This window comes from Cucurbita pepo, chromosome LG07, assembly GCF_002806865.2.
Source record: "Cucurbita pepo subsp. pepo cultivar mu-cu-16 chromosome LG07, ASM280686v2, whole genome shotgun sequence".
Classification (NCBI taxonomy): Eukaryota; Viridiplantae; Streptophyta; class Magnoliopsida; order Cucurbitales; family Cucurbitaceae; genus Cucurbita; species Cucurbita pepo.
The window spans coordinates 1,895,756-1,922,505 of NC_036644.1; the positions used below are offsets into that span (position 1 = coordinate 1,895,756).

A 26,750-nucleotide genomic window follows, 5' to 3' on the forward strand; every position below is an offset into this window, starting at 1 on the left:
TACCCTAAACCATAACTAAGAACAACAAAGAGAGATCCAATTCCATAGCAAGCTAGTAGTATTATGCACAAAGAGATGTTATGACAAAGCACACTCCAACTAGGGGAGATATAATGACTCGAGCTTTCTTCTCTAAACTCTATCACCCTGATGCATTATAGACCATGTAAAATTTATGCATTTCTTTGGAATATCCAGTGCAAATCTACGACCATTCTTAGTCGATGAAAGTTCGAGTTTGTCTTTCTTAAGAAAATAGTTAAATCTTAGCTAACTAAACTATGTGAAAAAGTAGATAATAAAGAACATTCATATGTAGACTATAAGGAAAATTAATAAATGGCTATCACAAACTCGAAAAAGTATTCGGAAAGTTGAAGGGTAGTTCTGAAACCTGTATGATAAATCTAACGTAATATGGTAACTATTAACTAATTAAATTATTGTCCAAATTGGATTTTTTTAAAAATTATTTTTTACCATTCAATCTCGTCAATGGTTCGTCTTTTCCAACCCAATAATTGATGAACTTGACTAAAGTTCTCTTTCTGATTCATACAATTGAACCAAATGGATGCAGATCTACCTATTCAAATTGGGAAAGTCAGGAAGTGCTGGAAAGAATATCTAGGAAGAAAAGTGTATGCATATCACGACACAACTAATAGATCCAGAAAACGGGAATTACATGCCTAAAAAATCTTTGGATTGGTCAGGAGTAAGAATCAAACATAAAACCAGTAGAAGGAAATTTCATTTCGACTCACTTAAGCTTAGATTTTGATGAGCTTTGAAGAGGCTTTGCAATTGGTCGAGCAGGGGCACTTCTAGCTGCTACCTTCTTCAGATCATACTTGACCGAAGAGAAAGCACAGATCATGGCAATAATCATTGTGGGATAAACATAAACAGCTTTGGCAGGATCTGTGTTCACAGGTTTTCCGAGGATTCCTTCCTTAACAAGACCCCAAATTACCAAGAGACTTCCAAACATGCTCATCCTTCCGGGCTTCAAAAGACCCACAAAGGCTCCAGCCACTGAAAAATAGCTTCCGGCAAGAACCTGGGTAGAGAAGGACAAGTCATCTGTCTGAGTAACTAGTTATTAATTTACCAGTTGATTCAATGTATTACCGAGCCCTCTCTGAAGAAAAGTAACAGAAGAAGGGTTTGAAAGGGGTTCTGTTTATTTTTTCTTTTAAGGGCAAAGGTGGAATACTTTTATTCATCTGTGAAATGATTGGTTCATTGGCCTAAACATTTTCTTAACCAGAAACGCAATAAATATTCTACATACATGTACGTATGATGCAAAGAAATTCTCAATAGGAGTTTAGGAAGGATTCCACTTATTGAACAGGGTTCTATGGTCGGTCCGCGACCCCTGGATACCGAAGGATAAGGAATGTGAATGTAGGGGGTTAGACTCTATGGCACTTTTTGTGTGAAGTCCCAATAGGAGTTTAGGAGGGATAAGGAATTCTCAAGTTATCCCTTAGCAATGCACCTGGTTGTGTGGATAAACAAACATGTCATGTCCGAGGTCTTGAAGGAGAAATTGCAGTAAGAGCAGCAATGTATGACAACAACTTGGAAAGCTACTAGAAGTCCAATTTGCAGTCAACTACCAATGCATCTTAAGTTAAAACCAAATCTGCAAGAATCATTGGCTACGCATCCAAATCCTAAGTTGGCTCCTAGATTCATTGGTCCCGTTTAGGTTAATGAGAATATTCGCTCAGTAGCTTATCATCTGTTTTTTGCAAGCATGGTCGTTGTTCACCCAGTTTTCATGTCTCCCAATTATGAAAGGATGTTGGAAAAACTTCTCCAGAGTTTTCAGCAAGTCTCTCTTCTTAAGAGCAGCAATGTTGGAAAAACTGAGGCATTGGGAACTTCACAAGCAGACCCAAAAGTCATGGAGGTTCTAATTTGACGGGAACCTGCATCTACAATGGATGCAACGATGGTATGTTTCTCTGCCTTTGCAATGCAAATACACAATTCCTACTTCGTCTGTTATTTGGGCTGCGGGAGGCTTCCGATACTATAGTAAGTAATCATAGGAGAGTAAGGGATCGGCTTAGCGTTTAGCATGTATGCATGTAGTGGGACCAAAAGTAACTACTTAGGGATTGACAGAAAGGGTATGCAATCAGAGAGCATCTAGAATATGCACAACAAATGGGCACTTTTTGGGTAAACTCTTGGTGTTTAGGAGGGGTAAGGAGCTCTTGAATTCAACCTTAGCTATGTGCTTCTCTATGTGAATGAATAAAGGAGTTCTATCAGATTCCCATATGATTCCCAAAAAGGAAACTCCAGGTCCCCAAGAAGTGTATTTGTTAGCTAACCATGTTGAGAAAATTAAAAATAACCAGTCATTTCTCGGACAAAAAATAAGGGCTTGAATCCAAATTGAAATGAAAAATAAACAAGGAGGTTAAGCAAAGGAACCTCTAAGCGTTGAAGATCAGTCATAGCAGAGGCTTCCTTGATATTGGTCAAGTTATAGACGTCTAACAAGCTACTCCAGCTGGGCACCGTCAAATTCATGATAAGGCCATTCACAATTGCTCCAGGATAGAGAAGTGCCTTAACTACGGGTGCAGGAAAGACTTCACTTGCAATCAACTGGGATGAAGTCACGTGCAAAGGGGTTGTACACATGCCAGATCTGCATGGGACCCTGAGAGGACATGGATTTTAATTATGTAATGCTCATATACATCGTACACCAAAGGCTACATGGATTTTCGAGATTTGCAGAAAAGAAATATCGTATTGTCAAGCCAAGAGTCATAACTCCAAAAACTGGAAAGTTGTTGTATAGAATGTTGGACGGAATATACAGCTAATAACCGATGAAGCAAAGAGTAAAATAAAGCAAGAACATCCAGCCATTCATTTTCTTTTTTGTCACAAGGTTTATTTCTAGATTACGTAAGCATATCAGCAAACAAACATATTAGGCAGTTTCCCTTACCATATCCAGAGGACATGGTGATGAAAGTTTAAAAAAATCAACAGTCATTGATATAAGGATAATGGAAAATTTTCAAACAGAAGCCAAATACTACATATTGATTCTATTGAGGTCCATTCTTTCAACAGCCATTCCATTAATTCCCACGCAGAGGAATCACTTGCAATGTGCAAATCATTAAACGAAGATACAATCATGAAACCAAGCAAATAAAATGCATACATGAAGATTCAATTAAAGAAGAAATGGCAAAAATTCAATCAATTCAACCTTTTCATCCCATTCTCCAGCACTCCCCTCCGGTATGTCCTCGAACATTAATTTTAATTCACAAAAAAAAACAACACATAAATTACTCACATGGACAGGAAGTGATTTAAACCCTAATCTCCTGCTCTAACATCACGTCAAATGACAGTCAACTGTTAAGCTATGGAAATTCAATCTTCACAGATCGTTTGTTTCTGAGAATCAGATATTCAAACACAGGAAAAGTCTGATCAAATAGGACAGAAATACAACGGAAACAAAAAGATCAACAAAGAGAAAACAGCAGAGTGACAGTTACAAGCCACGACTCTCACATAATCCTCAAAATTTTAACGCTAACCGCAGAGAGTAAACTAACTAAAGAGGATCAGTGCTAAACAGTTCTACCATCCGAGTAACTAAATCATATGAACTGTCGAAGTGCAAAAAAAGGTAAAGAAACTGAAAACACACCTGAAGAGCGGGATCTGGAGAATGATGAGGAAGAAATAGATGCGAGAAGCAATTGATGAAAGATTTCTGATCCAACTTTTAGATGACGACGATGGCGTGGATGTTGCCATTGTTGACACCACGAGAAAACAAAAGGTCAGATGAGGGAGATGGAAGAAAGAGGAACTGGTAATTGCGGTTTGCAGGATCCAAGTTTCGAAGGGTCGAATGGGAAACAGCTGAGAGAATGTTGAATGGGCTGGGCCTCTGTGTGGATCGGGCCCATCTTCTTGCTAATGGGCCCAAGCCCAAACCTTCAGCAGCCTTTCAACCAAGCCCAAGCCCAAAACGAAAACTTGGTAAGAAGTTACGTGAATAGCCTTGATTCATTTTATTTATTTATTTATTTTGCATAAAATAGATAATATTAAATTATAAATAAAAATAATTAAAATTATTATTAAAAGATTTTTCAATTAAATACTAAAATGTTTCTGTCATTTTTACTTTTCCGACAGCCAACAAAAACCTTTAAGAATTTAAATACAAAACATTAATTTAGTGAAGGTTAAAATCGACTATTCATATAAACTAAATTGATTTATTTAATTTTTTTTCATTAAAATAGCATAATTAATTTTCCATTTCGAAAATTAAACACGAAAATAATTAACTTTAAAGAGTACGGGATCCTTCTGCCAATGCCAGCAGATTGGAGTCGGGGAGTAGTGGTCCCAACTATGATGTCCACCCCATCTTCCAATCCTGGCCGTCTGATCCCAGATCCCATCCAACGGCCTACAAACCTAAACGCTTCCTTCAATAACACCTTTGATTTCCTCAACTTCTCATGGCCGAGAAGTGTCCACGTTCCTCTATTATAAACCGTCGGATCAAAATGAATTTAACGGCGTGAATTCCTCCGTCCTCGCTTTCTCAGTTAATTTTCAGAATTAGGCTGCACTGTCCCGCTCTTTCTTTTCTCTCTCTCTTTTCTGGAAAATATCTGAATAAGGGAAAAGGAATTTATCCAGCTGCGTCTCTGTTTGCTTCAAAGCTTTTGATTGACGAAGAAATGCAGGAGCCGGCGACGAGTTCCGCCGCCGCTAGCTCCTTGCCTTCGAGCAGCGAGAGGTCGTCCAGTTCGGCTCTTCACCTCGAAGTCAAAGAAGGTTAATCCAGGAGTTTCTTCATTTGATTCCTCCTGAAATCTGATCGTTCTTTTCCTTAGTTTATCTGATTGGAGATTGATCTTTTAGTTAGTTATTTACTTAGAGATTTTTCGAAGTTTTGAATGAATTAGATGTTTAGTGAAGACTGAATTGAGCGGAAATTTAGGTATGGAGAGCGATGAAGAGATCCGGAGAGTGCCGGATATGGTTGGTGAATCAGCCGGAACATCCGCCTCCGGGAGGGACACCGGTTCAGTCGCCGGTCCGGACCGGGTTCAGGCGTCTCGGGATGGTCAAAGGAAGAGAGGGAGAAGTCCGGCTGACAAAGAAAGCAAGAGACTGAAGAGGTTAGCGAAATGTGTGCCATTTTGATATAGTCCGTTTTGTTAGGGTTAAATTACGAATTTGAATCTATGAACTTGATAAATTTTACCATCAGGTCCTTCAATCTAATGAAATTTCAAATTTCATAATTAATTTTAGTGTTCAAATCCAGAGATTCAGATCTTATGATCTGTAGGGGATGGGGAAGCGCCCCCGCCCCGTCCCCAGAAGTTCTCTTACTTCATTGATTGTTGAAGCTATTTTTGTTGATTTTGAGTCAAGATTGCTGAGGAATAGAGTATCGGCACAGCAAGCGAGGGAGAGAAAAAAGGCGTATTTGAATGATTTAGAGGTAAAGGTGAAGGATTTGGAGAAGAAGAACTTGGAGCTTGAAGAAAGGCTTTCCACTTTACAAAATGAGAATCAAATGCTTAGACAAGTACGTTTAATTCATTTCTGTTTCATAATTATAATTTTTATTTGAATCCGTTGGCCCATAAAGGAATGTCGGCGCGTTTTGATTGAAACTTGTAGATATTGAAGAACACAACGACAAGTCGAAGAAGTGGGGAATGAGAATCGTGATGGAAGAAGAAAAGGCCGAAGTATAGAAAGTGAGAGGGAGAGTATTTTGTTAACTGAACAAATATGATAAATTCCTACCAAACTTTGGTAATTTATCCTTCCATTGATTTTTTCTTAACTTTCTTCTGGGTTTCTTATCTTTTCTCTTCCCATTTGAAGAAAAAGTAGCTAATTTGCTCTTAATGAAACAATGAAAGTTTTCATAAGAGAAAGATCAAACAGAGTAGATTGACAAAATGTCAAACAGTTTGCCTGTATAAGCTCGAGACGACGAACTATGAACTCGAGATACAAAACCCTTTTAAGGATATGATCTATGATCGTAGATGATGTTTTACAGAAAATCTGTGTATTATTCTTGTTCTTGAAGGCCTTTCTTGATAGCATCTCAATTGTTGGACTGTCTTCAAGTTCTTGTTTTTCCATGAGGTGGAGCTGTGGCTCCATCCATGGAGCTTGACGACCAACCCTGTAACTTATATCTTAAGAAGAAAAGCTGCCATTCTCTAAGATGGGTCATAGCAATGGCTTGTTAACATTATCAACCAACAGCTCATCCATTAAGAGATCATCCAAATAAATTCAGCTCTAGAAACTAAACCTTAGCAAAACACCAGAAGTTTACGTTGAAATATGGTGAAAAGAACAAAAAACACTAACAGAAAACAAAACTGTGGTTCCTATCTCTACTCTTCTTGGTCGTTTTCAATAAGGATCCTCTTGCAGGCCTCATAACACATGAAAGAAATCCCAGCAGCTGGTACTAACTTCATACAGCTGGGGCCTAGCCCTTTGTATAAGCCTGGAATGCCTTCTTGCTCGAATATACTAACCAGTGCATGGATGACATTCTTATAGACCTGTCTTCCACTTAAGGCTCCCACCTGCATGTGCTTGCGTGCTACCTCGAGCGGGAATGTAACACTGCTCGAGAAGGCACCAGCCGCAGAGCCAATCAAAAGGGTTTCGATGTTTCCAATCCTCTCTTGCTTAAACACTTTCCTATAGGCCTTTCTTAATGTGTCGTATGCAAAGTAATTAGTTGCAGAATATGGAATTACTCCAATCAAACTAGGAGCAAGGCCTCTGTAGAGTTCAGCAGGCCCTTCTTCTCTAAGTATCTTTAAGAATGCATTGAATAGCCCGTCGTATACGTCTCTCTGCATCATTCATAAAGCAATATATACCATTTTCTCATACCAAAAAGGATGAACAATTGCTTATATGTTAAGTTTAGCAAGTACCTGTATAGTCAATCGGGTCTTGAGTAGCTCTAGAGGGTATGTGCAGATTGTTGAGCTAACTCCTGCACATGCCCCAGCAAGAAATGAGGCTGATATAGGAAGTTTTGGTGGCTCACCAGGTTTAGATGACAGATTCTTGTTGACTGTGTCGTACACAAAGAGCTGCACATGGAGTGATGAAGTGTTATGAATAAGGAGTATGCACAATAGTATGATATTGTCCACTTTGAGCATAAGCTCTTGTGGCTTTCCCCAAAAGGCCTTACTTATACCAATTCCCTAAATTAGCCAAGGCTCCCTCCCAACGATCCTCGACAAGTAAGTTTCAAGACTAAGCATTCAAGATACAAAATGAGTACCTTAGAAGCCACAAAAACAAGCAATAAGCAACAGATAAGCCACAAAAACAACAGATAAGGATACAGAATCCAGCTATTAACCCCCACCCACCAAAGACTAAGCATATCAGAGAGATTACAATACCTCAATGGCCTTGCTAGGAGCAACACGAATGACGTTAACAAAATTTCCCCTAAACAGCCCCTTCCACCCATCAGTTTGCATGATATTATGAAACACTTCTGTGGTAGAATTTCCACTACTCCCCACCATTAGATGTGTCCTTATGGTCTCTAATGGCGCCACGCATGTCCTTGACACAGCCCCAGCAACAGCCCCACTAATTAGCCTCCTAAGTGAAGGATTCGCAACTTTAACTCTCAATCTAAGGCCACCCTTCTTCTTCTTCACAACCCCTTCCTCTTCATCAGCCCCAGGAATTCGAAACCCCTCCACCCAAGATAAGTACTTCATGTGAAGTTTATTGCCGCCATTGTTGCGGGGATTGGAAGAATCTGGAGAAACTCCGAAGCCCACTCCCATCTGTCCCACGCTTGCGAACAAGCCACCAGGTAGAACAGTTTCATCCTGAAATCGACATTGAGATCCCAAACCAGAAACGGAGAAGAACCCATCGATTTGGTTCCTACCCATGAATCAAAACCGAGAAAGGGATCTCTTAAGAAGGAAATTAACTCCAACCCGTTTGAAATCCTCAAAATCTCTCAAGAGGGTATTGAAAAGAAGGAAGAAATCAACGAAGAACACCCATTTTCAGAGGCGGAAAATTCGAGGAACAGATATCATACGACAGAGAGCCGTATGAAGTTGAGTGGGGTTGGTAGCCAGGTTCTTCCGTAATGGAACTGAGATTTGATTGAAGGGATAATATTCGAATTCGAAGGGGAGCAATGGAAAATCGCCAAAACCTAAAGGGGAAAGGAAGAGAGGTGGATGAGTCTCTCTTCGCCAACCCAACCAGTGCGGCCAAACGCAGGTTTTGAAGGAAATGTGTTAGTGGAGGAATAATAGGCTGCTTTGTTTGCTTTATTCGTTCCCAAGCCTGCCCTCTGGCTTGGTTCCAACGACTTGGTTTATTTATTTATTTATTTATTTATTTATTTATTTATTTATTTATTTATTTATTTATTTATTTTTGCTCGACTTCAAAACAAATAAAAATAAATATATTTTAAAATGTGTAATTTGTCTAAAAAATTTCATAATTACCCTTCAACTTTTATTTTTTTTAAAAAAGGCCTTTAATTTTTTAAATATTTTAAAAATACCTTTCAATTTAAAAAATATTTTTTAATATTTTTAAATTTTAAAAATATTAATTAATTCTCTTTAATTTCAATTTAAAAAATTTCTTAATATCATATTTAAAAAATACTCATCAACTTTTAAAAAATAGCATTAATATCTTTAATATTTATTTTTTAAAAAATTCTAACAATCAATATATGACAAAATTGTCTATACTTCATAGATCATATACCTCTTCAATAAGGGTATTAATGACATAATATCTATTACTCAAAAGTGTGAATAGATATGAAAATATTATTACTCAACGAAACAACATAATGTTATAGAAAATAGAACTGAGATAGAAGGTTCTATCTTCATTAATATTCACTATAAGATACCAATTAATACCTACCAATAATGAAAATATAAACTAATTAAATCTTGAGAATAAAATAAAATATATTACCAATCAAATCATAAACATAAAATATTAATATTAACTAATTAGTAATATCTAAGATATATTGTATAATTGATATATTCTCTAAATATTAACTGATTACGAATATCTTGACTAATTCAAACTAATAATGCACTAAATTTTGACATATTAACGGTAAAAATATTAACGGACTACTAATATATACATATTTATATTTATTGTATAACCCATATATTCTCCAAATATTATAAGTTGCACTAAATTTTGACGGTAAAAAAATTAACTTTGTTAAAATTTAAAGATAATAATATTATTTTTAAAGCCGTGAGTATTTTTTAAACATGGTACTAATAATCTACTTACGAAGTAGTAAAGAGAAAAAGCTTCTCGATTCTCTACCAGAAACTATTGAGTAAGTCAAATTGAAATTTTGTAGCGTTTAATGACACTGAAAATGATATTAGATGTGCGTCTATCATCGTTTTTTTTTTTTTTTCTAACGATAAACATATCAGTCAAAGTTTTGAATAGTAATTTTCCGATTCATTTCACTTCTCAAATGATTAGTAGCACTTACCCTTTCCCAAACCTAAATGTGATAAAACCAAAATCAAATGCTCCTCTTCCACTTTCTACCATTATCCAACTATATAACCTCACTACAAAATCCCAACTTTCTCATAAGTTCATACACAAACACGAACAAACTTATCATGACACTTCAGCACAAGACAACAACAATGGCTCTTCTCATCGTCGTCGTCTTCTTCTTCACGCACGTTTCCATGGCTCGAGGAGACATTGGTACGGCCACAGCCTATGGCCCTCCATATCTACGTAAGTAAATCATCAAATGATTTTAACGATAATTGACTGGTGATTGACATTTGAATCGTTGTTGTGTTGTAGCCACCCTATGTAATGGGAATCGCGTCGATCAGTTCCCACCTGGCAACCTCTTCGTGGCGGTGAATGAAGGGCTCTGGGACAACGGTGCTGCTTGCGGTCGACGTTATAGATTAAGATGTTTGAGCGGACGAAATCACCCATGCAAGACTGATATCATCGAAGTTCAGGTGGTGAACTTCTGCCCCAAGTCCCCGTGCCCCTCTTCCTTTCTCATGTCTAAAGAGGCCTTCGCAGCTATCTCTCGCCTCCCCAATGCTAGACTCAACGTCGAATATATCGAGTACGTTATCATCTCTCTTCTTTGACGTTGAGGCTAACTATATATAACTGATTTTGATTCATTTGTTGGTTTATGTGCAGAATATAACATGTCGGGTTTTGCAAAGTACTTCAAAGCATAATTTCCTTTGTAATATAGGAAAACCAAATATACGTAAACGCGTCAGATTTTGTAATGTTAACCATTAAAATGGCATTTAATAAAATATTTTAATTCAGATTTGGCACGTGATGACCGTGACATTCCCTTACGACACAGTCATATTACTTGTCGCTTCTAAGACTGAACATTACTATCATCACAGACCAACACAAGTCATTTCAGCATGTTTTATCGTCAATTTTAAAAATTTTATAATAAAAAATTAAAGATGTTGATACGAAGAACGTTGAACTCAAGTTTATAGGCTATCATCCAACAAATATACAAAAATCTATCTGGGTATCGTATTGACATATGGGCGCTATTAGACATTTTTTTTTCAATACCTCCTTAAGGAGGGTAAGAAAAAACATCGATGTAATTCTTCGTTAGTGAGAGGTCAGATAAAAGAGGGACATGTTTGAACGGTTGAAAGAGTCGATCTTAAAAATTAGTATTGATAGGATTGCCGAGAGTTCAAATCCCTCTCCTTCGGTTAAAAAACACGACATTTAGGTTTATGGTAAATATTTGATAATCGATGATTTTGACGGGACGGATAATGTTTTCATAAACTAAAATAACATGTTCTAAAAATTTAAAGCTTATTACAGGCGTGAGTATAGTATTATGACGGCTTGTGACATGATTAGGAAATGTTGACCAATGTACACATTATCATTTAAAATAAAGTCAAAATGGTACGCTCTTTTAATGATTATTTGGAGTCAGTCAAAGCATAATAGTAAGCGCAAATGTAGAACGAGGTCAACTCCATTACAAATTTCTCGAGTCAACCCGAAAAGGACAAATAGAGTTACTAGAAGAATTGGTTTGTGTGCAACTATAAGTAGTAGTGATGAGGATCGTGGAAGGTAACCTTCGTTCCAACATTGAAAATGATAGGTTCTATTAGACTATATTCGTGAGATTCTATATCGGTTGGAGAGGAGAACGAAACATTATTTATAAAGGTGTAGAAACCTCTCCCTAACAGACACGTTTTAAAACTATGAGACTGACGACGATACTTAACGGGTTAAAGCGAACAGTAATGACTAACAGTAGGCTTGAGCTGTTACAAATGGTATCGGAGCCAGACACTGAACTGTGTCAACGAGGGCGCTGGCCCTCTGTAGCACGAAGTATTTTTTATAAAAGTATAAAAACTTCTCCATAACATACGCGTTTTAAAATCGTGAAGCTGACAATAACACGTAACGGGCCAAATACTCAAGACACCAAATGAATGGGAAACAACCTAACATGGAACAAAATGAGGCCAATATCGGCCTGATTAGGGGGCGGTTCGTGTGATGAACATTTTTGTCTCAGAACAGGCGAAACTCTGTTAAACCCACCGAAAGAGAGGTTCGAACCCATCGAATGCAGCTTTGCAGAAGAATTCATGCTTACGCACTTGGCTAAATGCAATCTCAATTTCTATCGCGTGTAATCAATAATGCGGCAGCTTCAAGGTCCAATCCTCGTGCGGCGGAGCAGAACTGTTTAGCGCTGCTTCAGGCCTGTAATTCGCTACCGAAGCTCACCCAAATCCACGCTCACATCTTCAAATTGGGCCTCCACAACAACCCGCTCGTCCTCACCAAATTCGCTTCCATTTCCTCTGTTATCAATGCCACCGATTACGCTGCCTCCTTCTTGTTCTCTGCCGAAGCCGATACTCGGCTTTACGATGCGTTTCTATTCAATACTCTCATTAGAGCCTTTGCCCAAACTGGTCACTCGAAGGCTAGGGCACTGTCTTTGTATGGTATTATGCTTCACGATGGGATTTTGCCTAATAAATTCACTTACCCTTTTGTTTTGAAGGCTTGTGCTGGCCTTGAGGTTTTGAGTTTGGGTCAATCGGTTCATGGGTCGGTGGTGAAATTTGGGTTTGATCATGATGTTCATGTTCAGAATACTATGGTTCATATGTACTCTTGTTGCAGTGGTGGGATAATTTTTGCCCGCAAGGTGTTTGATGAAATGCCCAAGTCAGATTCTGTCACTTGGAGTGCGATGATTGGAGGGTATGCTCGTGTGGGGCGCTCCACTGAAGCAGTGGCCTTATTTAGGGAGATGCAAATGGCGGAGGTTTGCCCGGATGAGATCACTATGGTCTCTGTTCTTTCTGCTTGTACTGATTTGGGTGCGCTTGAACTTGGGAAATGGATTGAAGCTTATATAGAGAGACAAGGAATTCAGAAACCAGTGGAGGTTAGCAATGCACTCATTGATATGTTTGCAAAGTGTGGCGATATTGGTAAAGCTTTGAAGTTATTTAGAGCTATGAGTGATAAAACAATAGTTTCTTGGACTTCTGTGATTGTTGGCATGGCAATGCATGGCCGTGGCCAGGAGGCTATTTCTTTGTTTGAGGAGATGATAGGTTCGTCCGGTGTTGCTCCAGACGATGTCGCCTTTATCGGGTTGCTTTCCGCTTGCAGCCATTCGGGATTAGTCGAAAGAGGTAGAGAATATTTCAATTCTATGATGAAGAAATACAAGCTTGTTCCTAAGATAGAACATTATGGATGCATGGTGGACATGTATTGCAGGACTGGACTTGTGAAGGAGGCTCTTGAGTTCGTTCATAACATGCCAATCGAGCCAAACCCGGTGATTTTACGAACGCTAGTCAGTGCTTGTCGTGGTCATGGTGAATTCAAGCTTGGTGAAAAGATCACCAAACTGTTAATGAGACATGAGCCTATGCATGAATCAAACTATGTTTTGCTTTCCAACATTTATGCAAAGATGTTCAATTGGGAGAAGAAGACCAAAATTAGAGAAGTGATGGAAGTGAAAGGCATGAAAAAGGTTCCAGGAAGCACCATGATTGAGATAGATAATGAAATCTATGAATTTGTTGCTGGTGATAAATCTCATAAACAGTTCAAGGAAATTTACGCGATGGTGGATGAGATGGGGCGAGAGATGACGAAATCTGGATATCGTCCTTCGACATCAGAAGTTTTGCTCGATATCAACGAAGAAGACAAAGAAGATACTTTGAATAGGCATAGTGAAAAACTGGCTATTGCATTTGGTCTTCTTAATACTCCACCTGGAACTCCGATTCGAATAGTAAAGAATTTGCGAGTTTGCTCCGATTGCCACTCCGCTTCCAAGTTCATCTCAAAGATTTATGATCGTGAAATCATAATGAGGGACCGTAATCGGTTTCACCACTTCAAGGGTGGGCTGTGCTCGTGTGGAGATTTCTGGTGAAGTTAAAATAGCACCACCAACATGTCTTCCAGAATCGATGTAATAATCCAAGCCCACCGCTAACAGAATTCAGCCACGTTCAGTTGTTTTTGCTTGGAAGGTTTCTTTGCCGCAACCAAAATAAGAAGCTAGCTTCTTCAGCTGACAGCTTGATCTCAAAGGCGATCGAACGAACAACTCGGTAACGTTCGACTTATCTTCAACTCCATGGTAGAAGATCTTTCAAGTAATCATAGTTTATGCTTAAAGACTCTAGAACTTGATTCTTCCAAGTTATGAACTTCTCAATTCAATCTGAATTTTGCAGGCATGTCAAATTTCACTCTGTTTTGTTCAATCATTAAGGAAACTTCATCAAACACAGCACAGGATGCAGAGACTCTGAAATTATGAAATTCAAGGTAATTCCTGTTGAACATGATTAAGATAATTGATTTACTACGTGAATAAACCACAAAGTCATATGAGCATAACTCAACCGTAATTAACAGGTAGCTTAAAAGTCGAACAATTATCGAAAGTAATTTAGGGTTAGATGCACAAATAAAAGCAAAGTTTGTGCGTTTGGTGAGTCTCCGGTGGAGATGCCAAAAGTAAATGCGCTGTCTGCAATCTCTCTATGAATCGCTATCCAATTCCATTGAGTTCCCAAACAAGGTAGGTAAGCTTGTACCAACCCATGGAATTATCAAAATACTTCCAATATTTATAGGAAGAAAAAAGTGTTTTTTTTCAACTCGACCATTCAAAAACAAAATTAGAGACTACAGCTTCTAAAACCAATACTTTTATACTTGTTCTTCGTTTCAGGGATGGTTAACTAGAAGCTGTGAGACCGAGTTTACGAAATGAAGGAGAAAAGTTGTGGGTCCTCCTTATAATGCTACGGACGATTGTCCGAAGTGCAAGGGTAAACTCGAACTCAAATAGGATAAGATTGTGCGCGTAGGGCCCTTTTGATCCGAAAGAAGAGAGGGCTACTAGAACTGAAAAATCAAGCTAGTCTGAAGATGAATTGAAATTTTGGTGACGTTTAAATTAGCATTAAGTATTCTACCAAAATTTCAACGTGTTAATCTTTTGAAGCCCCAACAAGTTTCTTTTCAATCCTTAATAATTAGAAGAAAGACAAACCCTTTTGGGACCTAACAATGAATAAGACCCATTTAAAATAGCTCCATTTAAATATTCTATTTTAGTAATTTTAATTTAATATTTAAAATCTATATTAAGATAATAATTATATTTTTTTTTATTAATCATTTAACAAAAATCGAAATTAATTTTTCGATATAAAACAGAATAAAAGAAATATAAAACAAAAATCGAAATTCTCATATTTTAAAAATACATAAACTAAAATTTAAAAATAATATATTAAATATATAGACCATCAATTTCGAGCACTGAAGCAGTCAATGGTGACCGATGACAGACCTGCCATTAAACTACTTGATTTTCGGTCGTTTCATTTCATTGGTCTGTTAGGTTTGTTTGGGGCCCACCCTCTCCCAAACTCCTTGACTTTTAAACGTGTAGAAGACGAAAGTCAAATTCTGCCACCTCCCTGCCTCGGTGATTTTATCATTCCCTCTCCTTTAACATTAAATGCTAATTACGTTTATAGCCATTGATTCTAATTAAACTCAATTATTAACTTAAACAATAACCATTGACCTGAAATGGATTTGTAACTCCTTAAAACGATGTCGTTTCACTGGGAGACATAGATCCATAAACTTTGGCCTCCCAACCTCGAATTTCGTAATTATTTATTAAATAAAATTTTATTTCATAAAATATTTATTTTTTATTTTTAAAATATTTTTAAGAATATTGCTTTTGTCCTATGAAATAGTCTATTTTTCACCACAAAATTGTTTGGATTTCTTATCCAAGAGGATAACAGACAATTTTCATTTTTATTTCCAATAATAATAATAATGAGAAACATAATTATAAAAATTAAGATACAATATTACATAAACAACTGAGAAATCGAAATCACTGTTGACTTAATTCTGTGGATCACTTCTCTTCCCTGATCCCCTCGCCGGCGTTCTTCTCTTCCAACAATTTTCCGGCCTCCTCATCGGCCGCCGCCGCCTTCTTCTGCAATTCCTTGGCCTTCAACGCCTGTAATTTCGAGTGATTATAATACGCAACTCCCAAAAACGCAAGCCCATATCCAAACAAATTGATCGGCGTCACCGTATCCTTAATCACCGACCAAGAAAACGCAATCAGCAACCAATCCTTAACAACTCCGGCGACATTCATCGTCAACGCCGATGTCTTTCCGACAAGTAAAAACACAGCCAAATTCAACGCAAAAGCGCACAATGAATTAGTCCCAAACACCAAAAAGTCAAAATGAAAACTCGACGACTCCTTCAAAATTGGATACTCCACGAACACCCACGGCACCAAAAGGAAGACGAAACAACAGGGGGCGACATAATACAGAGATGTAATGGGATTCAAAGAAATCCCTTTTGAAGTAAGCAAAATTTGAATCATAACAAGTCTTGTAGCTTCAAAAGCAACAGCACCCAATTGAAGAAAAACCCCCCAAACATTGAATTGAGCTTCGCCGTAGGCAGCGACGGCGACCCCAAATGAAATTGACAGCATATTGAACAGAGTATCGGATTTGAACGGCTCTTTTTTGAAGAGGACGCCGATGGAGTAGACGGCGACGGGCATGAGGGCTTTGAGCATTTGGATGAAGGAAACGGAGAGGTAAATGTAGGCGGAGTTGGAGAGCCAGAGGGAGAAGGCGTAGAGGGCGCCGATGGGAAGAACAGAGGAGAGGTAGAGATCTCTGGACATGGAAACGGGCTCGACGAGCTTAAAGACGCGGATTATGATGAAGGCGAGGGAGGCGCAGAAGGCCATGTGGATCATGGTTAGGGAGATTGGGAATGGCCAATTGTAGAGCTTTTTGTCGAGGATGAATTTGTTGTAGACGATTACAGTGAAGCTCAGGAAGATCCATATGGCGACGTAGGCGTAGGAGAGTAGGATTTTTTTGACGACGCCTTCACTTAGAGCACCGCCTTTCCCCATCGTTGCCGGAGATGGAAGGTGGGAGGTGGCGGAGACCGCGACGGTGGAGAACAGGGGAGGAGGGAGAGCGCGACGGTGGAAAACAGGGGAGTAGGGAGGCGGCGGAGAGTGCGACGGTGGAGAACCGGGGAAGGAGGGAGGGGGCGGAGAGTGCGACGGTGGAAAACAGGGGAAGGAGGGAGGCGGCGGAGAGTGCGACGGTGGAGAACAGGGGAGGGGATTTGTGGGAATTGGGTGGAGACTTTTAATGAATATATAAGGAAATAAAATAATAACAGATATACGGTTGAATCTCGTGGTTTGGTTATTAGTTTTAATTTTGATTAAATCAGTAACTAATTGATGATAAATATATAAATATAAATAAATATATATATATATATACATATATATGTTTTGGGCTTTCATATCATTCCATGGGCGGCCCAAATAATTTAAATATTTATTTTTCGATAATTAATAATAAAGGGTTTTTTTCCCTTTTATATACAAATAACCATAATTAATTTTTTTTTAAGAAAACTAATGTATTTTGTAGGTAAATAAAAAATAATTAAGTGAATAAAAATGAGAGGAAAATGATTTTTGGTGGATAAAATATGATTTTAATTTAAAACGTAATTATTAAATTAACCATTTTAAATTTTTAAAAAGAAAAATAAAATTAAAGGTGTGCATGGAGCGAGTACTAAGCAAGTGGTCACATTGGCTCGGTTGGTCAAGGATGTTGGATGATGGAAGTCCCACATTGGCTAAATTAAGGAATGATCATTGGTTTATAAACAAAGAATACTCTCTCCATTGGTACGATGCCTTTTATGGAAGCCCAAAGCAAAGCCATGAGAGCTTATGCTCAAAGTGGACAATATCATACCATTATGGAGAGTCGTGTTCGTCTAACAAAGGATAGCCTCGAACGACTATATATAAGACATGTTTTAAGCATTTGCATCGAGTGCTATGTATTATTTCGGTTAACTTTTTCTTTCTTTTTCTTTAATACGATATCTGTCTCTCTCGTGATCTCTACCATTTGAGCTTTTCTTTTTATGGGATCTCAAACACGTTTCTCTTATTTAGTTTTTAGAGGAGAGACCGATTGTGTAACTGCTCTATGATCCACACTGAGTTTTTATCTATTCTGTTCATCCTTTTCTCGAGTTATGCAATTTTCTCTTTGTCCTCATTTAGAATGAGGTTAAGGAGGTGTAACTTCCCGCGTTCTTCACGAGTGATGATCTGTAGCTAAATTGTCGGTATCTTGAAGTCAACGGTTTCTTAATATGCATGATCACCTTGGAACGTGATGTACATGTTTCGAGCAAATTTAGAAGTATATTTAATTATTATTTCGGTTTATAAAATTATTATTTCGGTTTATAAAACATTAAGCTCGTGAACTAGCATTTGTTAGTTTTCCTTCAATTATTACGTCCGTTTTTAGCTCCTAAAAGAATAATTTATATTTATTAACTAATTTTGTTATCATGTTAACAAAAGCGTTTGTAGTCCAACGGTTAGGATAATTGCCTTCCAAGCAATAGACCCGGGTTCGACTCCCGGCAAACGCACATTTCTGTTTGAATTTTTTTTTAGGGTTTTGGTTATCCATTTTAACAAAGATAAACACTCAAGGAACAAGTAGAGCACTTAAGCTTAAGGGAAAACAATTGAGTTTTATAGTTTTTTTCATAAAAAATTTTACATTTTTTTTCCGGCACCGGAGTTGGTGGGGCAAGCGTCGTGTCAGTACTGAGTTTTTTCTCGTTGGAAGCCACATTTTCCCCAAATTTACGTTAACATTGTGCGAAAGCTAAGCCAAATTGTTCAAATCCCGATTTTGGCAGCAATAGTCATAAATAAGTAAGTTGTTTTTGTTTATCTCACTTGCCAAAAAAAGAAAAAGGTGATAATAATTTTTATTTTGGAAATTATAGTGACTATTTACAAAATTTTATATGACAAAACATTGAATTTTTAAAGTCATAAAAAACTATATACTAAATTTCTCAAAAACAAGGCAAAAACTCAACCGAGAGACATAAATGTGTAGCATTGTGGTAAATCAAGCCGACAAGAAACACAACAAAAACAAAACAAAAAAAAAAAAACACGAAGAAATTCGTCAAAATAGTTGAAATTAAACTACAAAGTTCGGATTTTTATTAAGAACCCACGAAGATCTTCGGTTTTTCCGAAATGGGTTCTTCATTTTCCGGCCAGTAATTCCGATCTCCGTTCATATTTCCGAGCCCAAATATGCTTACCATTAGTACGAAACTTAGCAATTCGCTTCCCGTCGAGGATCCGATCCACCGCCACCACCGAACTCATCACCACTCGAGCGTACAGCGGCTGCTCGCCGACCGGAACCAACTCCATCTGAATACCCACAACGCACTCCCCAAACGCCTCTGTAAAAAGCCCCTTTATTTCCTCCGCCGACACCGGAAACCCCCGCGAAAATGTCAGAAACAGAGTCCGGTCGTCCTCCACTATGCCGCCGTCCGACATTCGCCACTCCCATAACCGACCGGTCGGAAAAGTATGGTCCAAGCATTTGGGAACAATTCTGATCGAACCAAAAACCGGATGTGGAAACCCATTAATCACTAAAGCTGCATCCGATTGAGAATCGGTTCTTCCCAACACAATCTCCAAAATGTCAGTAAAAACCCGAGAGCAGACATTGGTGAGAAAGTACTTAACTCCACTGATTGCTCTGAACCGATTTCGTATGAACAACACAACTGAGATTTCTGTTCCGGCCACCAAGGAGGTGGCCGGAAAGACAGGCGGAAGGAGAGTGGGGTGGGGCCCACCGCCGTGTCGGGAATCGAAATCAAGTGAGTTGAGACAGAAAAAAGCTTCATTAGCTAAGGAATTGATGAAGTGGTCGGGGAAAGAGATGATTTTGAAAATGAAATTGGTGAAGCCCTGTTCTTCGAGCCATAGCCAAAGGGAAATGATTAGAAGAGACTGGGCGGGGTCTCGTGAGAGGTTGATCACCAAACGGGAGAAGAGCTCTCTATCAATGGCGTGGTAGAGGTGAAGCTCTTCTAAGCTTATGGAAGCCATTTTAATGGCGGATTTTGAAATGGATGAAACAGGGGAGAAACAGGGGAAAACAGAGGAGTTTTGAGTTGTCTTTTTTTTTTTGTAGAGGGGATGGGAAAATGTTTTTATTAATTAATTATTTTATTTATTTATTTATTTATTATTATTGTTATTATTATTATTTGGGTAATTTGGCAGTTGAAAAGCTTTAATGGGTGAAGTTTTAGATTAACCAATTTGAGGACTGAGCCAACTGAGGAAATGAAGAAGCAGAAAGGTGCTTCTTTTCCATCTTTGGTTTTGTTTTATTTATTTATTTATTTTTACAGTATTTAATGAAGTAAATTAAATGTTTCAAAATAAGCTTAAATTTTTATAGATAGAAAGAACGACTGTTCGAGAGCTACTCAATGGTATTTTAGTGGAAATCGATAGGACTGGAGGTGTTGGGTGTTGTTCATTATAACTTATGTGAGATCCCATGTCGATTGGGGAGGAGAACGGAACATTTTTTTTATAAGGGTGTGGAAATTTCTGTTAAGTAGACGCGTTTTAAAAACCTTGAGGGGAAACTTGAGAGAGAAAGACTAAAGAGGACAATATGTACTAGCGATGGGTTTGAACTGTTACAAATGGTATTAGAGTCAGTCATCGGACGATGTGCCAAGAGGAGACTGAACACGAGGTGGTGTGCCAACAAGAACACCGGGCCCTGAAGGGGAGTGGAATAAGGGGTCCCACATCAATTGGAGAAAGGAACGAGTGGAAGCCTTAGAGAACAATATCTGCTAGCGATGAACTTGAGCCGTTATAACTTAACAACCAAAAAGCTCCGTGTAGATCGAATATTCATAACTATATAGCTTGATTCAAATCAAAATGAAAACCAATTTATAAGATTAATAAATATATTTTATTACTAAACAAAAACTAATCTTCAATATTAATATAGTTTATTTGGAAAATACAAAAAAAAAAAAAAAAAAAAAAAAAAAAAAAAAAAAAAAAAAAAAAAAAAAAAAAAAAAAAAAAAAANAAATTTACAGAAATTTTTTATTTTAGTTTTAAAATAAATATTTCTTTAAATGGGTTTATTAATTTGTTTGTATTTAAAAAATGGAAAATTCCAGTTTAGGTCCTTTAAATCTTTCATATTTACGTGGGGGGGTCCTTTAATTAATACAGACTATACATAGTAAATCTTCCTCTTTAGGTTTTCACAATTATGAAGGGTCTCAGAATAATTATCTTCCAATATTGAAGTAAATTAAAAAAAAAATTAAATAAATAAAGAATTATTATTCTTAAATTATTTTATTTTCCAATTTGGATAAGTCACAGAAATTCTCTACATGGCTTCATTTTTTATTTTACAAATTAATTTGAAAACAATTATAAATTTTCTTAATTAAATACATCAAAAGTTTTATCTTAAAAAATACTAATTTAAGAAATTAATTAAAGGATAACTGAATTCCAAAATCCCCATATTTATAAATTTTCGTGATTAAATACATCAAAACCTTATCTTAAAAAAAATACTAATTTAAGAAATTAATTAAAGAATTTTAATTAGGAAAGAATTTTAAATTAACATTTTTGTGATTTAACTATAATAATCGTAAGTAGATATATTTATTTCAATTATTTTTATATTAATATTTAACATTTATTCTATTATAAATTATTTTAAATTGCTAAATGTGAAATATAAACATGTAGAAGGATAGAGTATAAATTTTAAATTTTGATTTAAAGACTATAAATAATTAATTTTACCAAATAAGTAAAACAGTTAAAAAAAAAATTGACCATGGTAAAAAAGCAATCTCAAAACCAACTTACACCCTTCATCTTCTTTAAATACTAAATTAGAGAGAGATTTCTTACCTCTTCAAGAGCAAGCCCTGCAAGAGAAATAAACATCTAACACCATTCGAAAAACGCGACTCCTCGAGAACGAACCAAGAACTACTAACAAAGAACATAATAAGAACCAATCGATAACTTCATTTCCGTGTAGTACTAAAAACTCTAGAAAAATGGACATCTAAACATCTGGAAATAGGCACTAACAAAAGAGAACATAAGGAGTCTCATAAAAATCACTGCAAACACTACCAACAACAGTCTACCGTAATTGTTCTGTCTTGCAGGGAGAGAAAGGGGTATCTAAAATATTACATTTCGATCATTCGTGGTTCAGAATAAAATTCATAAAGAGACTTCCCATGCAAGACAGCCCCAGCAATTAGAATACAATAAACTCAAATGGCAGCAGCGTGTACCACCACCACCACCACATCAAGAGCACATTACCCTCTCGCATCCAAGCCTAGTGCAGTGGCTTCCATCCATTTCGAGTCCGATTTGGATTCGAACCACAATGACATGTGAACCACAAAGGCAACCCAGGTAGCCGATATTCTATGCTGAAGATCTCTACATCTATGATGGCACTGCATCCAACCAAAGTAAAATATTGGCACAGCTACTCATAAGCAGAGGATAAATAATACACCTCCACCACAACCTAAAAAACTTGGATAGGAAAATTAACATATTTCTTTCAACCATCACTAAATGAGCAAAAATTTACCACAACAGCTAGTAAGAATTCAGTTTAAACAGATGGTAAAAAGGGAAATATAAATGATAATCAAGCTGAAGGGTAAACTACAAAAGAAAATGGATTCAGAAAGGAAAATTATCACATTAAAAAAAAAAAGGAAATAAGAGAACATACTGTATGTGGATGTATCAATCTGCTCTGGAAGCTCCTTAATATCTACTTCGAACCTTTCTTGAACCTGCAATGCCGAAGACTAAGAAAATGGCATCTAATGGTCACAGTAAGTAATAATTAGAAGTTACATACATTGTTGAGAACATCAGAATCAGCTGCAGATGATACAAAAGTAATTGCAAGCCCTTTGGTGCCAAATCTTCCAGCTCTGCCAACCTGTAAGATTTTTGAAGGAAGACAAAATATACACACTTTGGAAGCCCAATGTAGATGGTATAATGAGNTCCAGCTCTGCCAACCTGTAAGATTTTTGAAGGAAGACTAAATATACACACTTTGGAAGCCCAATGTAGATGGTATAATGAGAAACAAAATACATAGGAATGATCCACGTTACCCTGTGCAGGTAAGTATCAGCAGAATCTGGCATGTCATAGTTGATGACAATGTTTACACGTTCAATGTCAATTCCTCGACCAACCAAATCTGTTGCCACAAGAATCCGCTTATGTCCTTCCTTAAAACCCTTGTAACGAGTCAACCTGGCACATCATCTTTCCATATTAGTTATATTGATCTCAAGAAAAATCAATCACCTTCAGAAGTAAATGGGCAATTTTGCAACTTCCTACCAAATAACGTTAATGCAGGAAAATAGTTCTACATCTAGAGAAAGGAAGATACTGAAGTCACTATACCATAACTAACCAAAAAAAGAAGGTCGAAGTCTAGAATGCCCATAAGCAGCAACATTAATAAGGAAAATCAATACACTTGGGCACAATTGAGTATGGAAATTTTGAATGTGTAATACAATATCAGACCTACCTCTCTTCCTGAGACATGCCAGAATGGATACATATAGATGGAAAATTACACTCCACCAATAACTTATCCAGCTCAGCTGCCCTACTAACACTTTTAACAAAAATAACCACTTGATTGAAGTCCAATGCATCAAGGAGGTCGTTCAACTTCCGATTTTTCTCCATCTCGCTCAGTTTGATGTAGTGCTGACATTCCAAAAACAAACTTTAAGGAAAAAAAAAAAAAAAAACCTCAATCTATCCACAGTAACACAATGTTAACAACTGTGTACCTGGACAAGACCATGCAATGTCAACTTTGCCTCGTCATCGACATATATTTCCATTGGCTGAAAGGAACAAACGTCACAGTAAATCATAATACTTCCTCAAGATGAAGGTAATGAAAGAGCATGTTCATCCCATGAACCAAGATTGTGGTCCAACTGATCTGCCTCCCCTTTGCAAATACCTCAGACGCAGACTATTACACTAGTACAAAAAAAAACTGATAGGATACCCCAGAGCACACAGTTGAAAGTTGGAACCAGAACCCACTAAGAGAATAACAAGTGACACGCAATGGGATAGGAAAAAGGAAGAAATGGGTGACTTTAACACCAAATACTACTTCAGAACCCCTAAAACTGTATCACCAACATATCCCTCCAATATACTAGTAAATCCCCAAAAAGGCTGTAGGTGATGGAAGATAAAAGATAGAACACAAAAAAGAGATCCCTCTTGAACGACAAGAAAGTAGGAAACCCAACAGTAGAAACCACAATTTGCAAAACTCTAAGAGAAAGTGAAATTTAAAGGGAAAAAACTTCTAAATTGAAGGTTTACTAGCTGTGGGACATTACATCTTGCATAAACTTCTTGCAAACTGGGCGGATTTCTTTGCTCAGTGTCGCCGAAAACATCATAACTTGTTTGTCATGAGGAGTCATCTTGAAGATTTCCTGTACATCCCTCCGCATATCTGCAGTGTACATGAAGAGAGCATAATAAGAAGATATGCCAATGCCAAATAATACATATATTAAAACATAGCCCATGAGACAACTAAAAGGACCCAATGGAAAACAAATATGAAACTTGGAAGAACATAATATATGGTGGAGAATCTAATAATACTTCAAAGGACAAATGATTTTCAAAGAAAATATACCAAGTGACTCAAGCATCTTGTCACATTCATCCAAGATAAAATGCCGCACATTCTTCAGGGAAAGGTCCTTATCTCTTGTCAATGCCAATATCCTTCCCGGTGTTCCAACAACAATATGAGGGCATTCGTTCTTCAGAAGATCTTTGTGAATTTTAATATTCACTCCACCATAGAAGACTGCAACTTTCAGATCGGGAAGATAAGTGCTGAACCTTTCGAACTCATGACAGATCTAAAAAAGGTATAAAAAATGTTAGGAGCTAGGCATTCATATAATGCAAAGAAATAGTTCTATACGTGCTTCAAGAGCAGTCGTATTTTAAAAGATAAGCAGCATACTAACGCACCTGGTACGCAAGCTCCCTAGTATGGCACAGAACTAGGGCAGAAACTTGGCCAGCAACAGGGTCAATCTGCTGCAGTGTTGACAGAACAAAAACAGCAGTTTTACCCATACCAGATTTAGCTTGACAAATAACATCCATGCCGAGGATAGCTTGGGGAATACATTCGTGTTGCACTGATGAAGAACCAAAGAAAAGGATCGAACCAAATGAACTGTTGGTAAGTAAATTATAACGTCTCCGATCCTTTATGTGAAAGGTTTATCAAACCATATATATTGCTCCGAAATCAAGATTATGATATTAATTTATTACCTGCAAAACATAAAACAACAGATATAAACATCTAAGATGGGCTGGTAACAAAAGGCAATTAAGGGATGATAACTTTTTTTTTGTGTCTGTGTGTGATGAGAACAAGTGGAAATAGCATAATCTAAAAAGACATTGGTTCCAAATTGATGTGCAAGTGTGATCTCATCCATGAATTATATTGTCCAAAAAAGGTGTCAACATATTTCTCACTATTTGAAACACAATAGCATACTTTAAGCAATGTTTGGATGATAAATTATTGGAAGTTGTGTTTAGTTAGAATGACATTAAATAGCCCCTTAGGTTGAGAAGTACAAGTGTTCTCAAGGCAACAAAACTTTAAGGTAATGAACACAGAGAAATAAGTGAACTACTGTATCGTAGGTCAAAAAGATCAAGTTCATAGAAAATTTAAGAGTAATTGTGTCAATTTTAATTACATGTTCACTTCCACTATGGTTTAAGATCCAACAATTGAAAATTTAAAAAAAAAAAAAAAAGAAATTTGCCTTCAGATGGATGCTCAAATCCCGAGTCCACAATAGCACGGAGAAGCTCCGGCTTCAATAGGAAGTCTCTGAATCCCGAACTGTGAATTCCAACATAACCCCTGAGAACGAAGACAGTGAAAGAAGGTAAGGATCTATAACAAAAACAACAACAAAAAGAGCGACATTCCATGGGGAAAAAACCAACACATCGATATAAAATCATAATCTGCACGAAAGACATAGTAGGAAGAAGAAATCATCGTTTTTTAGTTCACTGCAAGCTCAAACAACTACATATTCCAACCGCTCTAACTCCAAACTAAACCAGACGAACAGAATTACTTCCAAATCTAAAATTTTCTCAAAACACGCATCCAAGACACCGTAGGGAACTATTCGACCCATCATTTCCAAATCCATATGCAAAAGCCTAAAAATAAAAAGATTAGAAATGGTGCGCAAGAACACTACTCACTTCTTTCCAGCTTCACCGTTGACTTTAGCTCCAACGGAATCGGGTGCCTTCTCTTCCTCTTCCTCATAGTCGAGGAGCTCTTCCTCATATTCGTTGTCTCTTGTTTCTCCCATTTCTTCCTAAACATAAAACCGGAGAACGAATTCAATTTCATTCCAAGTTCACGAAAAACCAAATCCAACCCAACAATGAAACTAGGGTTTAAAACAGTAAGAACGAGATATTAGTGCTTTCTAACACAAAGATTGAAATTACCTGTTAGCCTGCTAAGAACTCAACTTAAGAGTTAGGGTTGCGATTTCACAAAGTCTGCAAAGGAAAACTAAAAGTGTTAAGACCTGCCTCTCGAGGAATCGCAGAGCGCAGTGTGGAAGAGCGGAGAGAGTAATTAGGGTTTCAAAAGAACTCGAGAACGGTTATAAAGGCGGAATTCTACTTCATATTGCCCAAAATACCCCTGCCCCATGCCTCTATTTACTGTGTCTTATGCGATAACTTCACCGCTTTATCTGATATTTTGGGGGTAAAAGTGAAATATTGAGATAAATGTGATAGTTTCAAAATATTGTTATTAATTCGCGAATTGTTTGGTCTAAATTTACAAATTTTAAATTTCAAGCATTTTTTTTCCATTTTCATGAATTATTTGGTTTATATT

At 37.2% G+C, this 26,750-nt stretch overlaps 7 protein-coding genes, 1 non-coding gene and 1 pseudogene across 13 annotated transcripts; 4 read left to right on the top strand and 5 right to left on the bottom strand.

Moving 5' to 3' along the window:
* Positions 1–530: 530 nt before the first annotated feature.
* Positions 531–3,886, bottom strand: LOC111799258. The gene is made up of 3 exons (XM_023682731.1): positions 3,710–3,886; positions 2,458–2,689; positions 531–1,063 (listed from the first exon to the last, which is right to left on the bottom strand). Exons 1-3 carry the CDS (start codon positions 3,817–3,819, stop codon positions 764–766), a joined length of 642 nt encoding a protein of 213 aa, XP_023538499.1. The 5' UTR covers positions 3,820–3,886; the 3' UTR covers positions 531–763.
* Positions 3,887–4,631: 745 nt separating this feature from the next.
* On the top strand, positions 4,632–5,887 carry LOC111798871 (transcription factor HY5-like). Its single transcript, XM_023682221.1, has 4 exons — positions 4,632–4,860; positions 5,027–5,207; positions 5,467–5,623; positions 5,719–5,887. The coding sequence occupies exons 1-4, from the start codon at positions 4,764–4,766 to the stop codon at positions 5,758–5,760; spliced, it is 477 nt and encodes a 158-aa protein (XP_023537989.1). The 5' UTR covers positions 4,632–4,763; the 3' UTR covers positions 5,761–5,887.
* Positions 5,888–6,283: 396 nt separating this feature from the next.
* On the bottom strand, positions 6,284–8,380 carry LOC111798870 (adenine nucleotide transporter BT1, chloroplastic/mitochondrial). Its single transcript, XM_023682220.1, has 3 exons — positions 7,497–8,380; positions 7,014–7,175; positions 6,284–6,929 (listed from the first exon to the last, which is right to left on the bottom strand). The coding sequence occupies exons 1-3, from the start codon at positions 8,004–8,006 to the stop codon at positions 6,456–6,458; spliced, it is 1,146 nt and encodes a 381-aa protein (XP_023537988.1). The 5' UTR covers positions 8,007–8,380; the 3' UTR covers positions 6,284–6,455.
* Positions 8,381–9,788: 1,408 nt separating this feature from the next.
* LOC111798761 (EG45-like domain containing protein) lies at positions 9,789–10,262 on the top strand. The gene is made up of 2 exons (XM_023682087.1): positions 9,789–9,885; positions 9,958–10,262. The coding sequence occupies exons 1-2, from the start codon at positions 9,789–9,791 to the stop codon at positions 10,260–10,262; spliced, it is 402 nt and encodes a 133-aa protein (XP_023537855.1).
* A 1,404-nt stretch (positions 10,263–11,666) lies between these two features.
* LOC111798224 (pentatricopeptide repeat-containing protein At4g21065-like) lies at positions 11,667–14,692 on the top strand. 4 transcript variants are annotated; one of them, XM_023681248.1, is made up of 4 exons: positions 11,667–13,841; positions 13,923–14,016; positions 14,107–14,272; positions 14,426–14,692. In XM_023681248.1, the coding sequence occupies exon 1, from the start codon at positions 11,807–11,809 to the stop codon at positions 13,613–13,615; it is 1,809 nt and encodes a 602-aa protein (XP_023537016.1). In that variant the 5' UTR covers positions 11,667–11,806; the 3' UTR covers positions 13,616–13,841; positions 13,923–14,016; positions 14,107–14,272; positions 14,426–14,692. The 4 variants fall into 4 exon arrangements, with proteins under 4 accessions (XP_023537016.1, XP_023537018.1, XP_023537014.1 ...); XM_023681250.1 differs by lacking the exon at positions 14,107–14,272 and having other exon boundaries at positions 11,667–13,825; positions 14,426–14,691; XM_023681246.1 differs by lacking the exon at positions 14,107–14,272 and having other exon boundaries at positions 14,426–14,690.
* An 836-nt stretch (positions 14,693–15,528) lies between these two features.
* On the bottom strand, positions 15,529–16,955 carry LOC111798121 (annotated as a pseudogene).
* Positions 16,956–18,183: 1,228 nt separating this feature from the next.
* On the top strand, positions 18,184–18,255 carry TRNAG-UCC. Its single transcript has one exon. It is a non-coding gene; the product is annotated as a tRNA-Gly (tRNA).
* Positions 18,256–18,712: 457 nt separating this feature from the next.
* On the bottom strand, positions 18,713–19,848 carry LOC111799011. Its single transcript, XM_023682388.1, has one exon. The coding sequence runs from the start codon at positions 19,760–19,762 to the stop codon at positions 18,893–18,895; it is 870 nt and encodes a 289-aa protein (XP_023538156.1). The 5' UTR covers positions 19,763–19,848; the 3' UTR covers positions 18,713–18,892.
* Positions 19,849–21,784: 1,936 nt separating this feature from the next.
* On the bottom strand, positions 21,785–26,493 carry LOC111798845 (DEAD-box ATP-dependent RNA helicase 56-like). Of its 3 annotated transcripts, none has more exons than XM_023682192.1 (12): positions 26,348–26,493; positions 26,093–26,207; positions 25,636–25,736; positions 24,815–24,987; positions 24,468–24,699; positions 24,160–24,278; positions 23,587–23,643; positions 23,316–23,500; positions 22,823–23,029; positions 22,620–22,739; positions 22,488–22,551; positions 21,785–22,200 (listed from the first exon to the last, which is right to left on the bottom strand). In XM_023682192.1, the coding sequence occupies exons 2-11, from the start codon at positions 26,203–26,205 to the stop codon at positions 22,530–22,532; spliced, it is 1,329 nt and encodes a 442-aa protein (XP_023537960.1). In that variant the 5' UTR covers positions 26,206–26,207; positions 26,348–26,493; the 3' UTR covers positions 21,785–22,200; positions 22,488–22,529. The 3 variants fall into 3 exon arrangements, with proteins under 3 accessions (XP_023537960.1, XP_023537959.1, XP_023537961.1); XM_023682191.1 differs by having other exon boundaries at positions 26,093–26,211; XM_023682193.1 differs by having other exon boundaries at positions 22,620–22,703; positions 22,885–23,029; positions 26,093–26,211; positions 26,348–26,492.
* Between the last annotated feature and the right edge of the window lie 257 nt (positions 26,494–26,750).

Bases quoted from the DNA above. Each gene is read 5' to 3' on its own strand.
- LOC111799258 (XM_023682731.1), bottom strand. From the start codon at position 3,819: ATGGCAACATCCACGCCATCGTCGTCATCTAAAAGTTGGATCAGAAAT. The intron at 2,690-3,709 runs GTGTGTTTTCAG...ATGTCCTCTCAG, and splicing joins CTCCAGATCCCGCTCTTCAG to GGTCCCATGCAGATCTGGCA. The intron at 1,064-2,457 runs GTTCCTTTGCTT...TTCTCTACCCAG, and splicing joins CTGATCTTCAACGCTTAGAG to GTTCTTGCCGGAAGCTATTT.
- LOC111798871 (XM_023682221.1), top strand. From the start codon at position 4,764: ATGCAGGAGCCGGCGACGAGTTCCGCCGCCGCTAGCTCCTTGCCTTCG. The intron at 4,861-5,026 runs GTTAATCCAGGA...GCGGAAATTTAG, and splicing joins TCACCTCGAAGTCAAAGAAG to GTATGGAGAGCGATGAAGAG. The intron at 5,624-5,718 runs GTACGTTTAATT...TGAAACTTGTAG, and splicing joins AGAATCAAATGCTTAGACAA to ATATTGAAGAACACAACGAC.
- LOC111798870 (XM_023682220.1), bottom strand. From the start codon at position 8,006: ATGGGTAGGAACCAAATCGATGGGTTCTTCTCCGTTTCTGGTTTGGGA. The intron at 7,176-7,496 runs GTATTGTAATCT...CTCCATGTGCAG, and splicing joins CTCCTAGCAAGGCCATTGAG to CTCTTTGTGTACGACACAGT. The intron at 6,930-7,013 runs GTACTTGCTAAA...TGAATGATGCAG, and splicing joins AGACCCGATTGACTATACAG to AGAGACGTATACGACGGGCT.
- LOC111798761 (XM_023682087.1), top strand. From the start codon at position 9,789: ATGGCTCTTCTCATCGTCGTCGTCTTCTTCTTCACGCACGTTTCCATG. The intron at 9,886-9,957 runs GTAAGTAAATCA...GTTGTGTTGTAG, and splicing joins CTATGGCCCTCCATATCTAC to CCACCCTATGTAATGGGAAT.
- LOC111798224 (XM_023681248.1), top strand. From the start codon at position 11,807: ATGCAATCTCAATTTCTATCGCGTGTAATCAATAATGCGGCAGCTTCA.
- LOC111799011 (XM_023682388.1), bottom strand. From the start codon at position 19,762: ATGGCTTCCATAAGCTTAGAAGAGCTTCACCTCTACCACGCCATTGAT.
- LOC111798845 (XM_023682192.1), bottom strand. From the start codon at position 26,205: ATGGGAGAAACAAGAGACAACGAATATGAGGAAGAGCTCCTCGACTAT. The intron at 24,700-24,814 runs GTGCGTTAGTAT...TACCTTTTTTAG, and splicing joins CTAGGGAGCTTGCGTACCAG to ATCTGTCATGAGTTCGAAAG. The intron at 22,552-22,619 runs GTATGTAACTTC...TCGGCATTGCAG, and splicing joins ATTCTGATGTTCTCAACAAT to GTTCAAGAAAGGTTCGAAGT.